At 37.1% G+C, this 20752-nt stretch overlaps 1 protein-coding gene across 2 annotated transcripts in view; it reads right to left on the reverse strand.

Moving 5' to 3' along the window:
* Window positions 1-20752, reverse strand: part of CYLD (ubiquitin carboxyl-terminal hydrolase CYLD) — a 73008-nt gene that overhangs the window by 42409 nt on the left and 9847 nt on the right. For both annotated transcript variants that reach the window (XM_069836254.1, XM_069836256.1), the window contains exons 3-5: window positions 17805-17971; window positions 14023-14152; window positions 10345-11088 (exon numbers count right to left, since the gene is read on the reverse strand). In XM_069836254.1, the coding sequence (XP_069692355.1) occupies window positions 10345-11088; window positions 14023-14152; window positions 17805-17971 (1041 nt within the window). The remainder of the gene's footprint in view (window positions 1-10344; window positions 11089-14022; window positions 14153-17804; window positions 17972-20752) is intronic.

Below are 20752 nucleotides of genomic sequence, written 5' to 3' on the forward strand. Positions count from 1 at the left end.
CCGGGTTCAAATCCCGGCGCCGGAGAGAATTTTTCTCCGTTCCATCTCTCTTTCATCATGTGATGACGCAGAATATCTGCATGGAAATATCATATGTACTTCGGTACATCAAAATATATATGATATGCGTAATAAATCACTTTGTGATTTAAAGACGGCGCCCATACCGTCGGATCCCGGCCAAACAGTCACTCATCTGAGTGCACCTCAACACATGTATGGACTTCGGTCCTGCGTTCATAGACATCTATGACGTAGTGCAGAGGGCGGCCACTAGAGGGAACCCAAGAGATGGAGCTTAATCTGAGACGATTCTAAACGGCGTCGGGATTGTATCCGGCGTGGCTTAGTGGATAAAGCGTCAGCACGTAGAGCTGAAAACCCGGGTTCAAATCCCGGCGCCGGAGAGAATTTTTCTCCGTTCCATCTCTCTTTCATCACAATTAACGAAGTTAAAAATTCCGAACATGAAGTTTCAAGTTTAAAACCCGAATTTTATTTCACATAAAAACACATATTTTCACAAAAAAAAATTATGTAAATACATATTTTCAGGAAATCTATTATAAACAAATAAATCTGGTAGTTTTTTACTTAAATAATTTTTTTACAAGAATTTTTAAACATTTTAAAACTAAATCAATTATGTTACTCAGAAGTACGTTATCTTTTTAAGAATTCTTGGTTGCTTTGTGTTTCTAAGCGCTGTGTAGTGTTCCGTGGTACATTTTTGTAATAGTTTCGCCTCAAGTCCTGAGAACTGTTAGGCAGCATATCAATGTTATTATCAGAGAATAAATTAACATGGACAAGGAGGAGAGATCTTGCAATACATAATTAGGGATGTTTATTATTGCTGAAGATGATTTCATTCAACGCTTTGTTTGTGAAACACAACAGATAAGAGCTCGTGTATGAACACTATTTAATTTAAACAATTCTCTCGCCTCTTGCTCATGACCATCAAGTAAGGCAATACGTCTTGTTGTGATTCCCTGTTATCGGGTTTTGTCAATTGATATCCTTCAAGATATACTGAAAGATGGTTGTTTAAAAAACTATTTGGCTTTCCTATTAGCAAAATCTAAGCTTTTTGTGAGACACCATAAAAAAACTCAAAACATCCAAAAACCTGTTGTCTGAAACAGGGAGGTGTGTGCCGTGAAAACTGAACTAGACTCACTACCAGGTTCAGAAGTATAAGTACTAAGGGACAAATTCCAGAATGTGTTTGGGAAAAACAGTGGATATAAAAAAATGAGTGAAGTTGCTCAAGTATTGGAGGGTGTGCCCTGTAGGTGAAATTGACGGTGTTTGTGTTTGTGACATTCCTCTCTCTAAATATGCACATCTGACGTCCTGTGATGTGGAAAGATCGTTTTCACAGTATAAGTCGTTCAGAGATAATCGGAATGAATTTGTGATGGAGAATTTGGAAATTACCTTTGTTGTTCACTGTAATTCTCGGCCAACTACTAGCACTCAAGTGTGGTGGGTGAGTACCTAGTAACATTTTTTTTCCAAGCTAAGTAAGGTATTTTTGTCATATTTAAAAGAAATATTTTTTTTTTATTTTTAGTAAACATTTTCGTACTTTTTAGCACATAAAAAATAAATATATTTAAATTTTTAGCACATAAAAATCCGCTCCCTAGTAATATGTTTCAAAATATAATATGCAAAATATGTCAGAATGGGAAAGGGACATGGCGAAGAGATGTAAAAGACTTAGAATGGGAATTTTTCAAATCAAGGAGACAAAAAACCAGACTGACCACATTGTTTAAGGTACAAATGGGACACAAAGCATGGACCGACATCAATGCTAGATTAGTGACACCATCACACTTAGCCAGGCCTGATCATATTAGGAAGTTTAAATGCAGAAAACAAAGAACAGGCAAGAAATTGGTCTCCCAAAGGGAGAGATGTATTGATCGCCAATATGACTATGTGGAAGTTACCACTTTTTGTTTTACTCAATTAACTATAGCCAATTTCAAATAAAAAATTAGGAGGCAAAACTTTTCAAAACAGCCTTGTCGTAGCCAACAGTAATGAATGATGAAACTTTTCGTGTTTGCTGTTTAATTGACGAAGTTCGTGCCATTACATACCATTAGCTAGAGCTCCTGCTGACACAGGCTTGTGGATAGCCTAGTTCAAATGAATAGTACCAACCATTATTTATAAACAGCACATCTCTCTCTCTCTCTCCCTCTCTCTCTCTCTCCCCCTCCCTTCCTCTCTCTCTCCCTCCCTCTCTCTGAATCCCCTTCAATTTCTTACCACTCTTCTTGTTTTCTCTCTGTTTCTATTAATTGCAATTATTTTATTTTGTTTATAACATAACACATTTAACTACTATAATTGGAGCTTCTACTCTGTTGTAGTCACATCTCTCCTTGTGTATTCCGCCAAATTATGGTTGTATAGGCAATACTGTTCTTTTTTCTTCAACAATCTCAAGTGACGGGTCAGAGCAAGGCAAGGAGAAGACTGACATGTCGAGTTGCACACGACTCGTCACCAGCAGGTGGCGTTGTGATCTATCCATCACGATAGTAGGAGAACTTCCATTTAAAACCACGTGCAGCAACTTAAAAGCAGTTGTGGTAGTGAGTAGTGGTATCATTGTAGTAGCATAGTGTAGCACTGGTGCGAGAACGGCCTTACAATACAACCTAATAAGGTTATGTTCACCTCCCTCATTTCTAATATATATAATTTCGGATTTCATTCACTTATCTGCTTTCCCGAAATGATCACCGAAATAGTGTTATTTATCAATAGAATGAATACATTAATTGGATTAGCTATGGAAGAAGAAAAAAACAATAATTATGTTGTAAGCATCAGGCCACAACCTTCCTGCAACAGAGGTCCAGCATACATACTTTCCCATTGAAGTGTAAAAGAGGATTGACAATATGTTTATCATAAGACAATGTTGAAAATTTAATTAATATATATGTATATATTTGGTAATATATGTGCCCTGAACCTCTGTTGAGGGAAGATGGTCTGGCCAATACTTACTACATAGGCTAACTAACCCCCCCCCCCAAAAAAAACTTCTTTGCATCATGCATTTCATTTATGCCTTCAGTATTACAGTGATTGGAAGCCTTGCAATGGACATACTGTCATGATTTTCTTTATTTTCATCTTGGACAAGATGAAAATCCAACTAGAATTCTCTGATCAGAATTCTGGATGGAATCCAGTTACTGTATATGGGTAAAGGCGATACAGTCAAGAGGTGAAACTCAATTTAAAATAGTGCAAAGAATAAAAAGCCAAATGAGTCCATTCTACGTACCTTAAGGTTAGGTTCATCTCCTTTATGTCTAATATCGTATTTAAGAAACTGTGGTAAAAATTAATGTTACTAAAATATTTTTTTCTGAACTCTGTTATCATATGACCTTGCAATTCAGATCGGTAATCCTAGTATCTGGCTCCACATTAATTGTATTAGTACAAATTTGGACAACAAACCGCACTAGCACCAATCTTCTATTTTTCCACCTCTATAATATTTAGCCTAAAATGTTCAATATACTCAAATTCTGTTTTTAACTGGAATTTATTCTTTTGTACCAATAGGGAAAAAAAAACACACACACACCCACGCACGCACACATGAGATGGCCTTTTTTTTTTAAGCACTTAGTTTAATGTAATTTGGAAGTAGTGTATAAGTTGGAGCAATCAAATGATAAGATAACGGATGTGTTTATATTTATTTTCTTGACTACAACAATATTATTTATGAATATGAACTATAAACCTGTCCAAACTTTCCGAACATTAATTATTATTACTGCGTAGTATATAAATAAGAAAAATATTTATAAAATCCTAATAAAAAAACCAAGGCATGTAGTATTACGCTGTGTAATGGAACATGTTGTTTGATGAAACAAAACAAAAACAAAAAAAAAAGCACACACAAACACGATTTTATCAACATGTTTTAGTGACTCATGCTTTCTTAATTCTATTAAAAAAATTACATATTAAAGGATTGCACATAAACCATTGTACGCACGCTCACATTTTGTGTCTTAGTATCTAATTTTTAACGACACTTTCATATTTTGAAACTGATTTAGGCCTATCTTCATTTAGCAATTTAGGCTACAATAATTTTTTAATATATTAAAAAACTCTTTGCAGGGCATGTCAAAATTTATAACAATTTGAAGCTCTGAATTTATCAGTTCTGGTGAGCATCTGCTCCTCACATCAGTCCATTTGTTCTTCATCATTGAAAACACTCGTTCCACAAAAGCAATTCGATCCAGGTATGCGTAGTATGAAACATATGATTCGGGAAATATTTCGCACTTTCTGCTGAGGCACCAATGTAAAGAATTTGACCCACTTCGACACAACATCACCATCTTTAGCAAACCAGACAGTAATCTACTACCAGTACTACATCCATCAATAGCAGTATCGAGTGTAGCAGTGAGTCATCTCTGCGACTATTGATTGTAAGCAATGGAGTCATCTCTGCAATAGTACCAAAATCTAAATCCCAGCGATAAAATAACAAAAATAATATAAACTGTTATACAGTATTTTACTATTACCCAGCACCAAATTCGAAATAAAGGAAGAAAGCGTTGTCTGGGGAATAAAAAACGTAAGGCCACATTAGCACTCAGAAAACATAAGAATATGGGAAAAACGTAAAACCTGACAACCCTGGTGTGTGCATATGTGTGTGTATCCAATGTCTACACTTGCACCTACGTGATTCAGGTTCCATATTTTGCAAACAGATGGCAGGACTATGACCCATTTTCAAGTTGCACACCACTTTGGTGGGCCATACTATCCATTATAATGTATCTGTGGAGAGGTATGTGTAAATGTTCGTGTAAGTGTGATGTAGGAAATGTGTAAGGATGAGGAAGGGAGAAGGAGAAACCTGATGCCAGCACATAGCCTACTCCTGTTTATGTATGGAATAATAAAGTACAATTGTACACGATACTTTTGTGGAACATAATCCTTTATAATTTGTACAAATTACAGATGAATTTGCGTCTTAATATATTATACCATACAACTGCGGAATAGAGACCTGGAAGCACTGGACACAAACCAATCAAAGTGATTATCTTTAGTGGTAAAGTGGTTACCATGTTCGTCAACAGATCTGAGGTTTGTAGGTTTAATTCCAGTTGAGTAAATTTTAATAATACAAATTTCCCAGCATGGAAAGTGAAGCTGGAACTTCAGGGTTCCATACTTCTGACACTTCAAAAAGTAATGTTTACTGGTTTTTCAAGATCGCTACATTTAATGCACTTAAATGAAACTACCATTACAAATTATTTAGGGCCGGTATTATAAATGCTGTTTAAACCTTACGTTCGGTTTAAACTGAAGTTTTTCGTTCTGCTTCGTATTATAAACTTAACTACCAATTAATCTTGAGTTAACTTGAGTTTAACAAGATCGACAGTTCTCTGCCGTTTAAACTGCAGTTCAAGGCTCAACAGTGCAAGATGGAGGTTCCCGCATTACACATGGATATTGCAGATGTTTTCTAAGAACTTGTGAGTGACAATATGTGAGTGATCAATATTACTGAACGACCACGGCGGCCAAGAATTTTTCGAAATAGAGTGCACCACTTTGAAATATACATAAATGAACATAAGTTTTAAAACAGATTGAGGTTTTCGAAGCAGACAGTCCTAACCTTCAGAACTAGGCTTATAGTCCTAACCTTGTTTCGAAAAATTGAAACTCAGATACAACATGCAACAGAAAAATGAGAAAGTGCAAAAATATGTGTTTTAGGGTTTGAATTTAAAGATTATTTGAAAAGCTAAATAATTTCTTTTCTATTTTTGAAAACATTCTGTTGAATCTCTGCATCAGTTACTAGTTGTGCTGAGCTATTTTTCCTCTAGTAGTAGACATATTGAAAACGATGGAAGTTTTTGGAGGTGTCCGTAAATCTACTATAAACCTATTATGCATTGTACTGTGTGTGGTAGACAGTCTCCAATTAGTGAACCTGGTTGTCCAAGTTCAGCACGAATTAATATTCGTATATTACTATAGGGCCTGATTTATAAACACACTAATAATATTGCCTAATTTTACAAGACTCGTAAACATAATTTTATTGTTTGACTGAATTCTGTTTCATAAAAAATATTCTAGACAGCACATAAAATACACACACTAATATTATTACTACATACAGCAGAGTCCGTATAGGTCAGTTTCTATCTGATGCTTTTCCAATTCACTGCGGGCTAAAGCAGGGAGATGCACTATCACCTTTACTTTTTAACTTCGCTCTAGAATATGCCATTAGGAAAGTTCAGGATAACAGGCAGGGTTTGGAATTGAACGGGTTACATCAGCTTCTTGTCTATACGGATGACATGAATATGTTAGGAGAAAATACACAAACGATTAGGGAAAGCACGGAAATTTTACTTGAAGCAAGTAGAGCGATCGGTTTGGAAGTAAATCCCGAAAAGACAAAGTATATGATTATGTCTCGTGACCAGAATATTGTACGAAATGGAAATATAAAAATTGGAGATTTATCCTTCGAAGAGGTGGAAAAATTCAAATATCTTGGAGCAACAGTAACAAATATAAATGACACTCGGGAGGAAATTAAACGCAGAATAAATATGGGAAATGCGTGTTATTATTCGGTTGAGAAGCTCTTATCATCCAGTCTGCTGTCGAAAAATCTGAAAGTTAGAATTTATAAAACAGTTATATTACCGGTTCTTCTGTATGGTTGTGAAACTTGGACTCTCACTCTGAGAGAGGAACATAGATTAAGGGTGTTTGAGAATAAGGTGCTTAGGGAAATATTTGGAGCTAAGAGGGATGAAGTTACAGAAGAATGGAGAAAGATACACAACACAGAACTGCACGCATTGTATTCTTCACCTGACATAATTAGGAACATTAAATCCAGACGTTTGAGATGGGCAGGGCATGTAGCACGTATGGGCGAATCCAGAAATGCATATAGAGTGTTAGTTGGGAGACCAGAGGGAAAAAGACCTTTAGGGAGGCCGAGACGTAGATGGGAGGATAATATTAAAATGGATTTGAGGGAGGTGGGGTATGATGATAGAGACTGGATTAATCTTGCACAGGATAGGGACCGCTGGCGGGCTTATGTGAGGGCGGCAATGAACCTTCAGGTTCCTTAAAAGCCATTTGTAAGTAAGTAAGTAAGTAATATTATTACTTCATCACTCAGTTGATTCTATATGGAGTTACGTCACGGATGGTCATGCAAGGTTTAGTTTGGTTGCATTGTGTTGGGAGTATAACATTGGTAGCCAGCGTTAAGAAACTATTTGAGGTTAAGTCTGACAAGCATACTGAAGTACGAGGTATTGGTCCTCTTTAGGTTTTATTATGATACTCTCTCTAATATCGAAGAACAAAGATGATTCTTAATGAAGATTCTCCACGAGCGTCGACTATTTTAAATCAGTAATATAATTAAACAGTTGCGATGTTCTTCTTTTCTCTCCTAGCAGCAGGGGCAGATTTCGAAGGGGGGCTGCGGAGCTGCACCACCCCCAGACATTTGTGATACTTGTCTCGTTTCATGTTGTGAAATACATTTATTATACAGTCTCTATTTAGCAGCTCGAATTTTTTTTTAAATTTCGCTCTCATTGACATACACACAATCATTAGTGAAGTCACTTCCTCCCCTGGTGCTGCCAGAGCGAAACCAGAGACAAGGACTATAGAGTGAAGCCACTTCCTCCCCTGGAGCTGCCAGTCTCGTCTCGGAAGGTTTGCGCAGTTTTACCCCTCCCCCTGCTAACCCCTTGCCGTGAATCCAGTTTCCAGGCGCTGCAAAATTTGCAGCAGTTTGTCAGTAGCGCGCAGTTTTAAATTCATTTTCTTTAATGTTGTGAGTATAACAAGTGCAACAATGTTTAATTCTGTACAATATTTACAGTCTATTCAGTTCAGTACCTTAACAATTCAGGAGAAATGTGAAATTAAGTGCCCATCAGTTGAATCTCATAATGGAAAGAGCCTCTAAACAAAATAGCCTACAAAGCTCGAATATTTTTTGCTAATGTATCCAGTAGCCCTGCTTTCTCCTCTCGATCTCCACACAGTCTATATTAAATTAATGTGTTTGAAAGACAATTCCATCAGCTGGGGCTACAAGATGGAGTTTTAAATAAGAACAGTAAATGTTGTTCATGAGAAGAAGGAGCCATTGCTAGAATGTTTTCAAGCCATAATGAAATCTGAACTATTGTGACAACAACGTGAGATTCGAACTCACGACCAGCGTCCCACGAGAGAGCATATCACGCGGGCTTCACGGACACTGTGGGACGGCGCGCGGCAGAGAGAAGACAGGGGAAAGGGTCCACGCGATGAGGGGAGAGTGCACGCGCAACTGCTGCATGCGGAGTAAAGGGGAATAGACCTTCCAGACTCTTCCAGAAGCCCGTCGAAGTGGAAAAATCGCGAATTCGAAGTCTCTCGGTTACGTTGCTGTGGTTATAAATTACAGACGCGAAGGAGTGTGAGGTCATTCATGATTAGACTAGACGTCATTTCGGAAGGCGGTTAGCTTCTATATGCGCCGTAGCATTTCTGGTATGTGACGTCACAAGCTTGTACAGTAGAACCAATCAGAATCAGTCTATAACAAGCACTTCCTGAGTTTGTTTGTTCACGTGCGAGTGTTTCAATACATTGAATAAGTAAAACTAACATTTACTGTGTGTATGTAAGGTAAATAAATGGAAGAAGAGACTGTAAAAACACAAGTATTACACAAGCAGGCGCGGAAAATAGTGTTTAAGGTGTATAATTATTATAAAAACGTTAACGAGCAGAACGCTGCCGGCCATCTTGATGCTGGCAGCAACATTGCCAACGTGCAAGAAACAACTGCAGAAGCATGTGGTGTGGGATTGAGAAACGTGCAAAGAATATTGTTAGTGAAGGAAAGAGGGTTTGTTTGGTGTCATGCTTACAGTAATCAACGGCTAAGGACATTATTATCTTTTGATAATTTAAATTCTCTCCTGCGCTATTTGTATTGCACGTGCGTGAAGTACGATGTGGCAATGTTGTACGCTGCCTTGCTCTCTCTATCTGTCTCTCTCGACGCAAACGCTAGCAGACAACCCGCCTTCCGAATTGCCGTGGACTCTAGTTCAGTCAGTAAACCAGTGAACAGAGCAAGCCTTGTGTACCGGAGTTCGACTCGAGTGTGCGTCCGCAACTGTATCAGCATCCGAAGACCTGAGTTCGAGTGCAGTGGACCGCAGTTGGAGGGACCTGAGTTCGAGTACAGTGGACTGTCTCTGAAGGTCTGTGGTTCGAGATACTGTGAACTCGAGTGACTGAGCTAGAAGAACTGTGAACTGAGAACTGATAGTTCTGATTTGTAAATAGTGCTTTGTAAATATTAGTTAAGATTAACAGTTCATTGTTGTTCGTACTAGTCCAAGTAAATTGTCATTGTCGTCGGTGGAGTGCTATAACGAATACTGTGTTGAGTGAAAATCCAATTGTTGACGAGAGCGTTTAAGGCGAATTGTAGAAAGGAATTATTGTTGGAAGAATAAAATCCTATTGTTGAGTGGAAATAAATTTACAATATCTAAAAACATAACAATAAATGAGGCAATTTGAATGCTACAAAAGCTCATTTCCTGAAAATGACCTAAATGTATGTGTGTGAAGCTTTTTCCAATGCTCGATAAAGACAAATTAAAAACGGAACTCACTGTGTTGTATGAGAGACAAGAATTCAGAAATATCAGTGGTGCAGTCAAGCTCTTGCAGTTTCTTCTATCTGAGAACTTGCAGGTCTCATTTTCAGAAGTTGTGAAACTACTACGCATAGCTATCACTAAACCAATGACAACTTCCGAACCAGAATGATGCTTTTCGTGTTTGAAGAGAGTAAAGTCCTATCTTACAAACACAATGAGAGAAGAGAGACTGACTGCATTAGCTATGTTTTCCATTGTAAAGATTATGTTAAACAACATATCGGATTTTAATAAGATGATGATTCAAAAGTTTGCAACCTACAAGACAAGGCGCATGGAACTAATCTTTAAATAAAGTAAGTTGCTTGGTTTATTTTTGTATGCAGCCCCCCTTAATTCAATACTCACGAGCCGCCGCTGCCTAGCAGTAATACCAATCGTACTCCACTACGGTTTAACTTAACAAGACTCTGTAATACAGCACGTTGTGTTAAACTCATGGTTAGGTTTAACTTAGGTTTAACATAATCTTTAGATTAACCGTATTTATAAAACCAGGCCTTAGTCTTACCTTGCCCTGGAACTGCCAGCAAGTTCTGGATGCTTTCACCAACGACTTCCAGCTGAGGTTCAGCACCGTTGTTCAACTTGGCTGGTTTCCCACTTGTTGCGGTAGATGTTGCTTTGGGTTTCTTGTCCTCCTTGACACGACTTCTATGCTGATTGTTGTCACTAATTGGAGGCCATATATCACTCAGGATGTCATCTTGACTGTGATGTGCCTGCAAGTCCTGGGAGTAGGAATGTCTGATCTTTGTTTCAGACGGTTTGCTAGTCTTTGACGTCCGCTCCTCACAAATGCGTCTGTTGCCAGGAATGTTTTCACTTGGGAAATAATCTCTCGGGTTAGCTTCGCCTATCGGGTAACTACTAAGATTATGTACACTTCTCTTCCCGATGTTGTTGTTTTTGGAATCTTTGCTGCTACGTTTATTAATGTTCTCGATTTTTGAAGTCACTGAATTATGATCAATGTTTGTTTCTGAGAAGACATACTCTGATTTACAAATTTTGTCGTCCCCATCTTTGGGAATCAGGTTTTCTCTGGATTGCGAGTTTTTCGTAGCACTATCTGACAGTTCCACTAAGGGAGAGCTCCACAGAAATGATTCGGAAAGCTGCGTCTTTGTAGGAACAGCTTCTGACTTCCGCGAACTTGTAGGCTGAGATCTTGACAAGTTGCCATGGTGACTGGGCTTTGAACTGTTGCAGTTTTCAATGTACTTAAAATTCTTTATTTTCCTTTTTACATTATCTGAAATGAAAACAGACATAGACATCAAATTAAGTGGATATCAATAAATATTTTGTATTTTCTATCAATCCTTCTATACAATAAAACAATCATCACATTCAATTAGTCCAGGTAAATACTATTTATTTCGTTAGGTAGTTATTTCAGCTGCACATTTGAACATTTTATTTTAATTGAATTAGTTTACCTATACAGAGTTAAGCGAAAGTAATGTCATTAATTTCAGGAGGATAATCTGTGAGGTATTTCAAACAAAAAAGTTCAATACAAATTTGCTCGTTCTTGTTTCCTTTTCGAGAAAAAAATTGTTTTATATTAAATATTTAATAGTGTTTTAAAAAAGCCATTGAATTAATTCCTATGTATTGTGGGTCCCTATCACCACGGCATGGCGCGTCCTCAGGTTGCGGATAGAGGAGACGGCCTCCAGATATGGAGGGTAGCTGCGAATATATTGAATAAGCAGTCGTGGACAGCCGATAAGGGGTGGTCCTCCAGCTTGGGGGTTGGGCGAAGGGCTAACAACCCATCACCGTAAAAAACAGCTTGTTACGAATCCTTCAAATAAGCCTCGGAATGGGACTGATTCTCTGGCACGACCACAGCAATATAAATGACACTTGGGAGGAAATTAAACGCAGAATAAATATGGGAAATGCCTGTTATTATTCGGTTGAGAAGCTTTTGTCATCTAGTCTGCTGTCAAAAAATCTGAAAGTTAGAATTTATAAAACAGTTATATTACCAGTTGTTCTGTATGGTTGTGAAACTTGGACTCTCACTTTGAGAGAGGAACAGAGATTAAGGGTGTTTGAGAATAAGGTTCTTAGGAAAATATTTGGGGCTAAGAGGGATGAAGTTACAGGAGAATGGAGAAAGTTACACAACGCAGAACTGCACGCATTGTATTCTTCACCTGACATAATTAGGAACATTAAATCCAGACGTTTGAGATGGGCAGGGCATGTAGCACGTATGGGCGAATCCAGAAATGCATATAGAGTGTTAGTTGGGAGGCCGGAGGGAAAAAGACCTTTGGGGAGGCCGAGACGTAGATGGGAAGATAATATTAAAATGGATTTGAGGGAGGTGGGATATGATGATAGAGACTGGATTAATCTTGCTCAGGATAGAGATCAATGGCGGGCTTATATGAGGGCGGCAATGAACCTTCGGGTTCCTTAAAAGCGAATAAGTAAGTAAGTATTGACTTAATTCTCAATATGCTCAGTCAATTTAAGAGAGCAGTGCAAGAATTTTAGTTTTGTTCTTTAAATGTGCAGAAATTTGATCTGAACAAATATAACATTTCTTTCTGCAAAGGTATTTTAAAATGTTACATTTGTTCAAATCAAATTTGTGTGTTTACGATTTATTACGAGTGCACTTGTCAGACACAGGTTGATGATGATGATGAATGAAAGGTGACGAAGAAAGAATGAATGATGTTTAAAATGGCAGGCAGGGTAAGCATCCCATGCCTCCATTGGTTCCCGACTTGCAATTCACTAACTTTAGATCGAGGTTCCCAGCTAAAAGCCATTTGCCCTCTCATCTAACAGTAGTGTATTTTCCCCTGTAAATGATTATATGAAACATGTACACGCTAACAGTTGAATTGTGAATGAAATGAATGAAGTGAAGTTAGCACCATGCCTCGCAGATGTTAATGAGAGGTGGAGAGTCCAGTGCTCTGGTCAGTTCTGTCCTAGTCACGTTTTTGTAGTGGCTCTAGGGAGACTCGTAACCTGTTACCAACAAAGTGGTGGGCTACTCGTTTCCGTAGAAGCGGTCTGGCTGCCTGGTTGGCTGTGGCAAGTGTCGTGTGTCATTTCGTGGGGTTTGTGTCTGTAGTGAGTAAGGAAATAGTGAATGTCACTATTTCGTCCTGTAGTCTGTTTAGTTGCCGGTCAATGTAGGATTCTATTTTCTGCATAGCAGAACGTAGAACCCCCTCGACCAGCTGTTCCGTGGTTGTTTTGCTGTCTGTGGATCGTCTGTAGTGGTTGTCTTGGTTGTCATAGTCTTAGCTGCATCTGCATAAGACAATTCGGGTTTGGGAAGTGTTGGTTTGAAGACGGACTGTGATGGTTTGGGTATAGGTGGCGGTATTGGTTTGTGAGTGTCTATGGGAACATGTGTGGGATCGGTGGAGGTTATGAGATTAGTCCTTGGATATTTTGGACAGCGAGCTTGGCCCGTATAATGGGTGTCGCTGTTGCACGTGGCACAATACCTAACCTGGGATAGGCGGTTGTGGTTGCAAAGGTCGGGATTCTTGCCGCACTTAAAGCAAGTCTTGGGCTTGTCACAGTTTGTCTTTGTGTGGCCGTATTGCGCACAGTTAAGGCACGGTCGGTGGAAGATTGTCTCATGTGATGGCTCTACTCTGTAGTATCGTCCTGCGAGTTTAATTCCTGCTAGTAACTTGTCTGCTGTAGTGATGTCTTTTGTGAATATTCGTACTAAGTTCGTGGGTTTGTCAGTCTGTGCGAAGATAATTCTCGTAATGCGTGTGATACCTGGATGCATTACAGCCAGGATCTGCATTAGTTCGTCCTCAGAGATCAGCGTGTCGACATTTTTCATGACAACACTGATCTCTTTATTTCTGGTCTGTTTCTGTCTTGTTTCACTGGGCGCAGTAATGTTGATTTCTGCGGACGGGCCGAAGTTGTACAGGGGAATTGCCCTAGTGAACTTCTCCGCTTCGTCAATCGTGGGGAATGTAAGTGTTGTTGTCTTGGTAGTGTGTGCCCAGAACTGTCGTGGGGTTCAGACACAGGTTCTAGTACAGTGAATTATATATTACGTTAGGTCTGGGGATTGACAACCACGGTGATGCATTAAGTGCTTTGCAATGCAAAGTACTGCAAGTCGCAGTTTTGCAATTAATGCTCTAAAACCAAGTGCAATTAATATAACATGCATTACCTGGAGGTAATCCGAAGAAATCTTCTGCTTTCACAAGACCCATTAAAGGTATGAATTGACCGTGATTCTTTTTAGTTTGAAAATAAGTAGTTTTCTTGTATGAACCACAACAATCTCCGATTGGCTTGTCCTGAAAATAAGATAACAGATGTGGAGTGTTTCACTGCAGCAATGTGTAAGTAAGTGTGTATGTGTAAGTACACATTAGAAATTGAAAACAACAAATCCACAAATTTTCTAGACATCACAATAACAAAAGTAGACAACAAACACACATTCAAAGTTTACAGAAAACCCATAAAAACAACAACAACAACAACACACATACACAACACATCCAAGCTGCATTCCGAACAATGGTACACAGACTACTCAACATACCAATGAACCAACAGGATTACAACGAAGAGCTAAACACAATCAAATACATCGCACAAGAAAATGGATACAACCCTAACATAATAGACAACATAATACATAAGACAAAACAAAACCACAAAAAACAGAAGAATACAACACAAACACAAGAACACAAAAAATACATCACACTAATATACGAAAACAAAAACACACATAAAATTGCAACCTCATTCAAGAAATTAAACTACAACATCGCATATAGAACAAATAACACTCTACAAAAACATCTCAACACACAAACAACACAAACAAACAAATACAACCACACAGGCGTATACAAACTCAAATGTAACACCTGCAACAATTCTACATAGGACAGACAGGCAGATCACTTCAAACACGTTACAAAGAACAGATCATAGCCATAACAAAATTACAAAACACCTCCACATATGCAGAACACATCACAAATGCCAACCACACCTACAGAGACATCAACACAGACATGGAAATACTGCACATCCAACCAAAAAGCCAGAAACTCAACACACTAGAACAATATGAAATATATAGACACACGAAAACACACTCCAACGATATTCTCAATACACAACTCAATTTAAAAACACATACACTCTTTGACTCTACACTACGAACGCACCCACACAGGAAACAAGAGGCGCCAAGACCAACAACGACCAGTTCCGAAGATGACCGAAAATAGGTCGAAACATGTGAACAAGGTACGTTAAAATTTAACACAAGAAAGTTCTTATCATACATATTCCGAAATGTGTAAGTATTCACAATACAGCTTCGACCATTATTATCTTGGACTATGTTGTTTCTGCTAACCATCATTCACTATTTTAGTATCATTAAATACAAGTTTCATCGAAATTATACTGTACTGATCATCAGATCATGTACTAGTAGCAACTTTCGCGCAATTTCAAGCATCCAATCACACATCTGAGTTTTTTATAACACAGTAAAACTTTGTTAATCCAGACTAAGTTGACCAGTTTAACCAAAGTCGGATTAACTGAAATAACCTAAAAAGAACAGTAGAAGTGCATTAAAACTGCTCACTGTTAGCATGACGAGGCATAGTGACTCTTAAAGACAGGTTTACTGCCTGTTGACTATAATACACAGCTCGTCTGGCTGCACAAGAGCCTTCTATTTACGCACCTAGCACGACAGTTCAGAGGGCACTGCTGGGTTCAGGGATGCAAAATCATTTTGAAATTCTAATCACTTGCTTGTCGTACCCTGCGTTATATTTAGTATAATTTTCACATGCCTATCTACGTTGCTTCACGGTGTTGCACTTTTTACAGAAAGTAGTATATAAAGAAAAACTGTCATGTATACATAACATGGCTGAAAAATAGTGCACTTACTAAGGAGTATCGGAATGAGTTCCACCAGAAGTAACAAAGCCAACACAATCCAAATTCACTAAAACTAAACAGCCATTCCAGGCAAACTGGGAATTCCAATGAAAAAGTCCTTTCAAGAAATATTTGTTTATTATTAGTGTCAGACTAGATAAGACTCTAAATTTAAATATTCTAATATTTTATTTTAAAAATATACATTTCACAACTTTTATGGGCATTGAATCTTAATGGTCTTGGCTGGGTAATAGGTTCTTTTTGTTTCCCTAAAGTTTGCAGCACTTACTCACAGAGAGATCAATTATTAACGTATGTTTTTCAATTAGCTATTGCTGAAGAAATATTTTGAGACTCTGCACTGTTAATTCCAGAGCTCCAGAATCAATTGTTTACTCTGCACTATATTCTTTCTGCCATTTATTTTAAGTAATTTAGGTTAATAACAATTAATCTTACATTTCAAGTGAATATTTTGATATTCATCTTGATTACACAACTTTTAACACTATATCACTTAAGAATATGCATTATATGTCTTTCTCGTGTTAAATATATTACTGTACCTGGTTAACATGTTTCGGTCTCTTCAGAACTCTGAACAAGGTCAATAACAGACCGAAACATGTTAACCAGGTACAATAATATTTAACACGAGTCCGAATATTTTGACTTAAAAATGTCACAGTTATTTTGAAACTGAAAAAATAGACATTAACTCATCTGTAACATGTGACATTGAAGAAACAACTATAAAATATTTACCGATTATGTTTATTTTGTGAACTAACTGGATGACATGAGATTTGCATGACTTTCACATGGACAAAATGAGAATGAATCTCTTTTTACTTGAGGTATAGACCTGAGTTTTAAACTCTTTGTTAATAAGGTGTGAATTGAGTTCACAAATCTTGTAACATCTGTGACGGAACCTTTTCCTTATTTTCTGAAATAATAATACATTTTATTCAAGAGCTTTTTTTTTCTGTAAAATATTATTGATCTATTAAATCGATTCTAATAATAAAAGTTAACAAAAGTCATTTCATTTTCAATATACAGAGTTTAAAATAGTGAAAATGTAACATCCGTGACAACTGGAAGTAAGAAAATAACAGATATGATACAAGACAAGGGACTTAAAGATTAGGATTAATAAGATCAATATAAGAATATAAAAACTAAAAAGCACTATTAAGAATAATTTGGATGCAGAAAGATGTCCAAGGCAATGTAAACACACCAAGTTTATTACTATTATCATTATTAATAATAATTTTGTATCAACAAAAACCACCCTAAATAAGGGTTCAATAGATCGGCCTACTAATCAATTCACAACGAACAATGATTAAAAACAATTATGTATGTGACAATTTGAAAGGAAAAAAAAAAAACATTAAGATAAATGACAAGAAAACATAGGAAATCATTTTTTTTTATTATTATTATTATTATTATTATTATTATTATTATTATTATTATTACTACTACTACTGTTACTATCATTATTTTTTTATATTATTTCAGTAGGTTATTTTATGACACTCTCTCAACATCTTAGGTTATTTAGCGTCTGAATGAGATGAAGGTGATAATGCCAGTGAAATGAGTCTGGGGTCCAGCACCGAAAGTTACCCAGCATTTGCTCATATTGGGTTGAGGGAAAACCCCGGAAAAAACCTCAACCAGGTAACTTGCCTCGACCGGGGATCGAACCCGGGCCACCTGGTTTTGCGGCCAGACACGCTAACCATTACTCCACAAGTGCGGGCTCTATTATTATTATTATTATTATTATTATTATTATTATTATTATTATTATGTAATTCTTTTCAGAGTTTAACACAAAAAAACGGAGTAATGACGGAGTTTCAAAATAGCATTCAAGAATGAATCATGCAGTTTGAGTGAATTTAAGTTAAACAATTAAAATAGTTTCACTGCAAAGTACAAAAAGAAAATGTTAAAAAAGAATTAACTTAAAATAACGAAAATGTGTAATATTCTGATACTTACGAATTCAACTCCAGCCCTCAAGTCATTTTTTGAAGTGTTACCATCCAAGTGGCCAATCCAGCGGACAACACCCTGCTCTGGGCGAGTGTCTGAGATCCACACCACTCGATCCCCCTCCTTGAGCGGCACATTACAGGAGTCGCCATTCTCACCAGTTATGTCCAAATCTACAAAATATCATCAGTTTTCGCATTAAGAAGGGTGATGGTGAAATTTCTACTTTATACATTTTTTTAAAGCTTAGTACTTGATTTTCTATACACATAATCACGGTGTGATAGATGATAATGTGGTGAAGTTTCATTCCTGTGAGTCAATTAGTTTCCGAGTTAATAACAAAAATATTTTTAAAAAAATTGCATATTTCAAAATTACTGTAAATCTGTAGCTCAAATTTTCAGTAAAATGTTTGAAAAATTTTTTGCAAGACCAGTGGTGTATTTAAAAAAACATCATGCATTACTTTTCCTATATCTTTACTACAAAAAAAGGGGAGGCTGTCTCCTCTTCCACAACCTGATGGACGCGCTATGCCATGGTGATAGGGACCCACAATACATGGAATTACAGTATTTATCGACACATTTTTATAGCTAATAACTTTCAATACAGTTATGTACTACAAAAAATATAATCATCCAACAATATCAGATTTCTGATATAGATAATCTACAATGGTGAAGTAATACAGAGCTTTGGTGTGTTCCTCCTAAAGGGGAAATGTTGTTGTTGTTGTTTTCTAATGCCAGGTGTTTGACAATAAAGTCATTTGACCTCTTGCACTCCAATATTTTTCGAAGATATTATCATGACCAGCCACTGAAGCACAGATTGTTAAATGGCAAGTTGTAGCCGATTTAAGTGAACACCATATTTTAACGTTTTGGTGGCTACTTCATCCACACACAACCCCCAGAATGTCTGGAGGACCACACCTGCTGTTGGTCGACAGGTCCATTGGACCTAGCTGGGAGATCTTGTTGATCACCGGCTTTCCCTCCTTAAGCCACTGGAGGACGATTTTTGTGCCATAGCAGGTCAGCACTAGGAACAGAAAAGTAGAAAGAGGAGGAAGGAAAGGGAAATGAACCCCTAGGCCTCGAATGCTCTAATGCTGTCGGGGTCGAAGAAAGTAAGAGTTCAGTCAGAGGACTGGACAGGAAAGGGTAAAGAGAGAATTAGGTATTGAATAGAGGAAAATTATACCAAATTCAGTCATTAACTCATCAAGCTGACCAGTGCTAATTGATGAGTAGCCCCTCCCTTTAGTTCAGCTTGTAAAATTATGCTTACTAACAGCTGCACCACGGGAAGGTAGGGATGGGACATTGGGTATTTGTCCAGGTTGGTTCCTTAAGGCCTTCAATGGAAAGGATTAATGGCTCTCCCCCCTGTAGACCTCTTCATTTTTTTCACATTCATAGCACTTCTTGAGACATTCTGCATAAAATAAAACTATACTACGACCTCAACAAACTTCACTGACAAATAAAATTTAACCCCCTCATCTATGATTCCCAGTGCTCAGACCAAAGAACGTGTCTCATATCAAGATCCTTATCGTCATGGTGCTAATTTCGCTTAAATTTAATGTAAAACTCATTTTCAAAATAGTACAGTGTGTCTACAAAACTAATTTTTTTAAATAGTACAGGCTGTCTATAAAAAATGTTACAAAATTAATCTATCATAACTTGATAACCTCTGAACATATTTTGATTCTTTTGGTATGTAATACTGATATAAACATTGGGTATTTTTTCGCAGTTTCTGTTTTTTTACATGTGCCATTCTCACTCCAATATGAAATGAGTACCATTAAGGTAAAATTATCCAGAGGTAAAATAGTCCCCCAATCGGATCTCCGGGTGGGGACTACTTTAATGGTACAGAATCAAATGACAATATCTTTGAAAAATATTGGAGTGCAAGAGGTGAAATGACTTATTGTCAAACACCTGGCATTAGAAAACAACAACAACACGTGCAGCATTTGTTATTCAGACAATGCCCAATTGATAAACCAATTTCGACCCAAATATATTCTAGTATGCTTTTGTGATTTTAATTGTGGTATCTGTGATTCTGTTATACAAGTCCTACATATTCGTAACGACATTCTGTAAATTATGTCTTTCATAAGGTCCCAAGTGACAAGTCTAGGAAGTAAAATCTGTTGATGTTAATGGTCAGCCAGCTGAACCATTTCAACCAATTCAAACATCATACATTACCAATATAAATAATACGTTTTCTTATTGAAATATAAAATAGGCAAGCAATATATTTTTCTAATGAAATATCCAATTGTATACACAATTAAATAAGTGTAAAATCGTTAATTAAAACATAGCTGTCAAAGAATCAAAACTATAATCTTTTCGCTGTAAGAAAAATCCTAATGTAAACAATAGCATGTGACTGAAGTGAGCTTCATTGGCCGCTGTTTGGCACCAACAGATTCTCAGTACGTGTTCCCACCTACTGTTGTACATTCTGTTTCATGTTAAACATTTCCAGTTACTCGTCAAGTAGGCCTAACCTCACTACTATGCATTCATTTGCTTAGGAAACATTTACTTTATAATTACTGTAATTAAAACTCACTTAACTTATTATATACATTATATACCCGCTTTTGAGAGGGTTTCCACTCTTATGTTTAATAACCACACACACCGAGGATGCAGAAGCCATACTTCAGTACCATGTGCTTACGTGAACAACTACGAGCTCAAGCAATGCCAGCTTGTTACAAGAACAGACTACCTCGGTATTACTGTTGGTATTCATCCGTGTTCATAGTACATAACAAAATATAAAAGTATTTTTTCTTTTACATAGTGTTATACATATGAGTGAAGTTATTATGTTTCATCGTATTTAACAACTAGAATTCAATTTTTTATTTTCAAATAATACAAGATTATGGTTTCCAGATACGAACT

Source organism: Periplaneta americana, chromosome 9 (assembly GCF_040183065.1).
Source record: "Periplaneta americana isolate PAMFEO1 chromosome 9, P.americana_PAMFEO1_priV1, whole genome shotgun sequence".
Lineage (NCBI taxonomy): Eukaryota > Metazoa > Arthropoda > Insecta > Blattodea > Blattidae > Periplaneta > Periplaneta americana.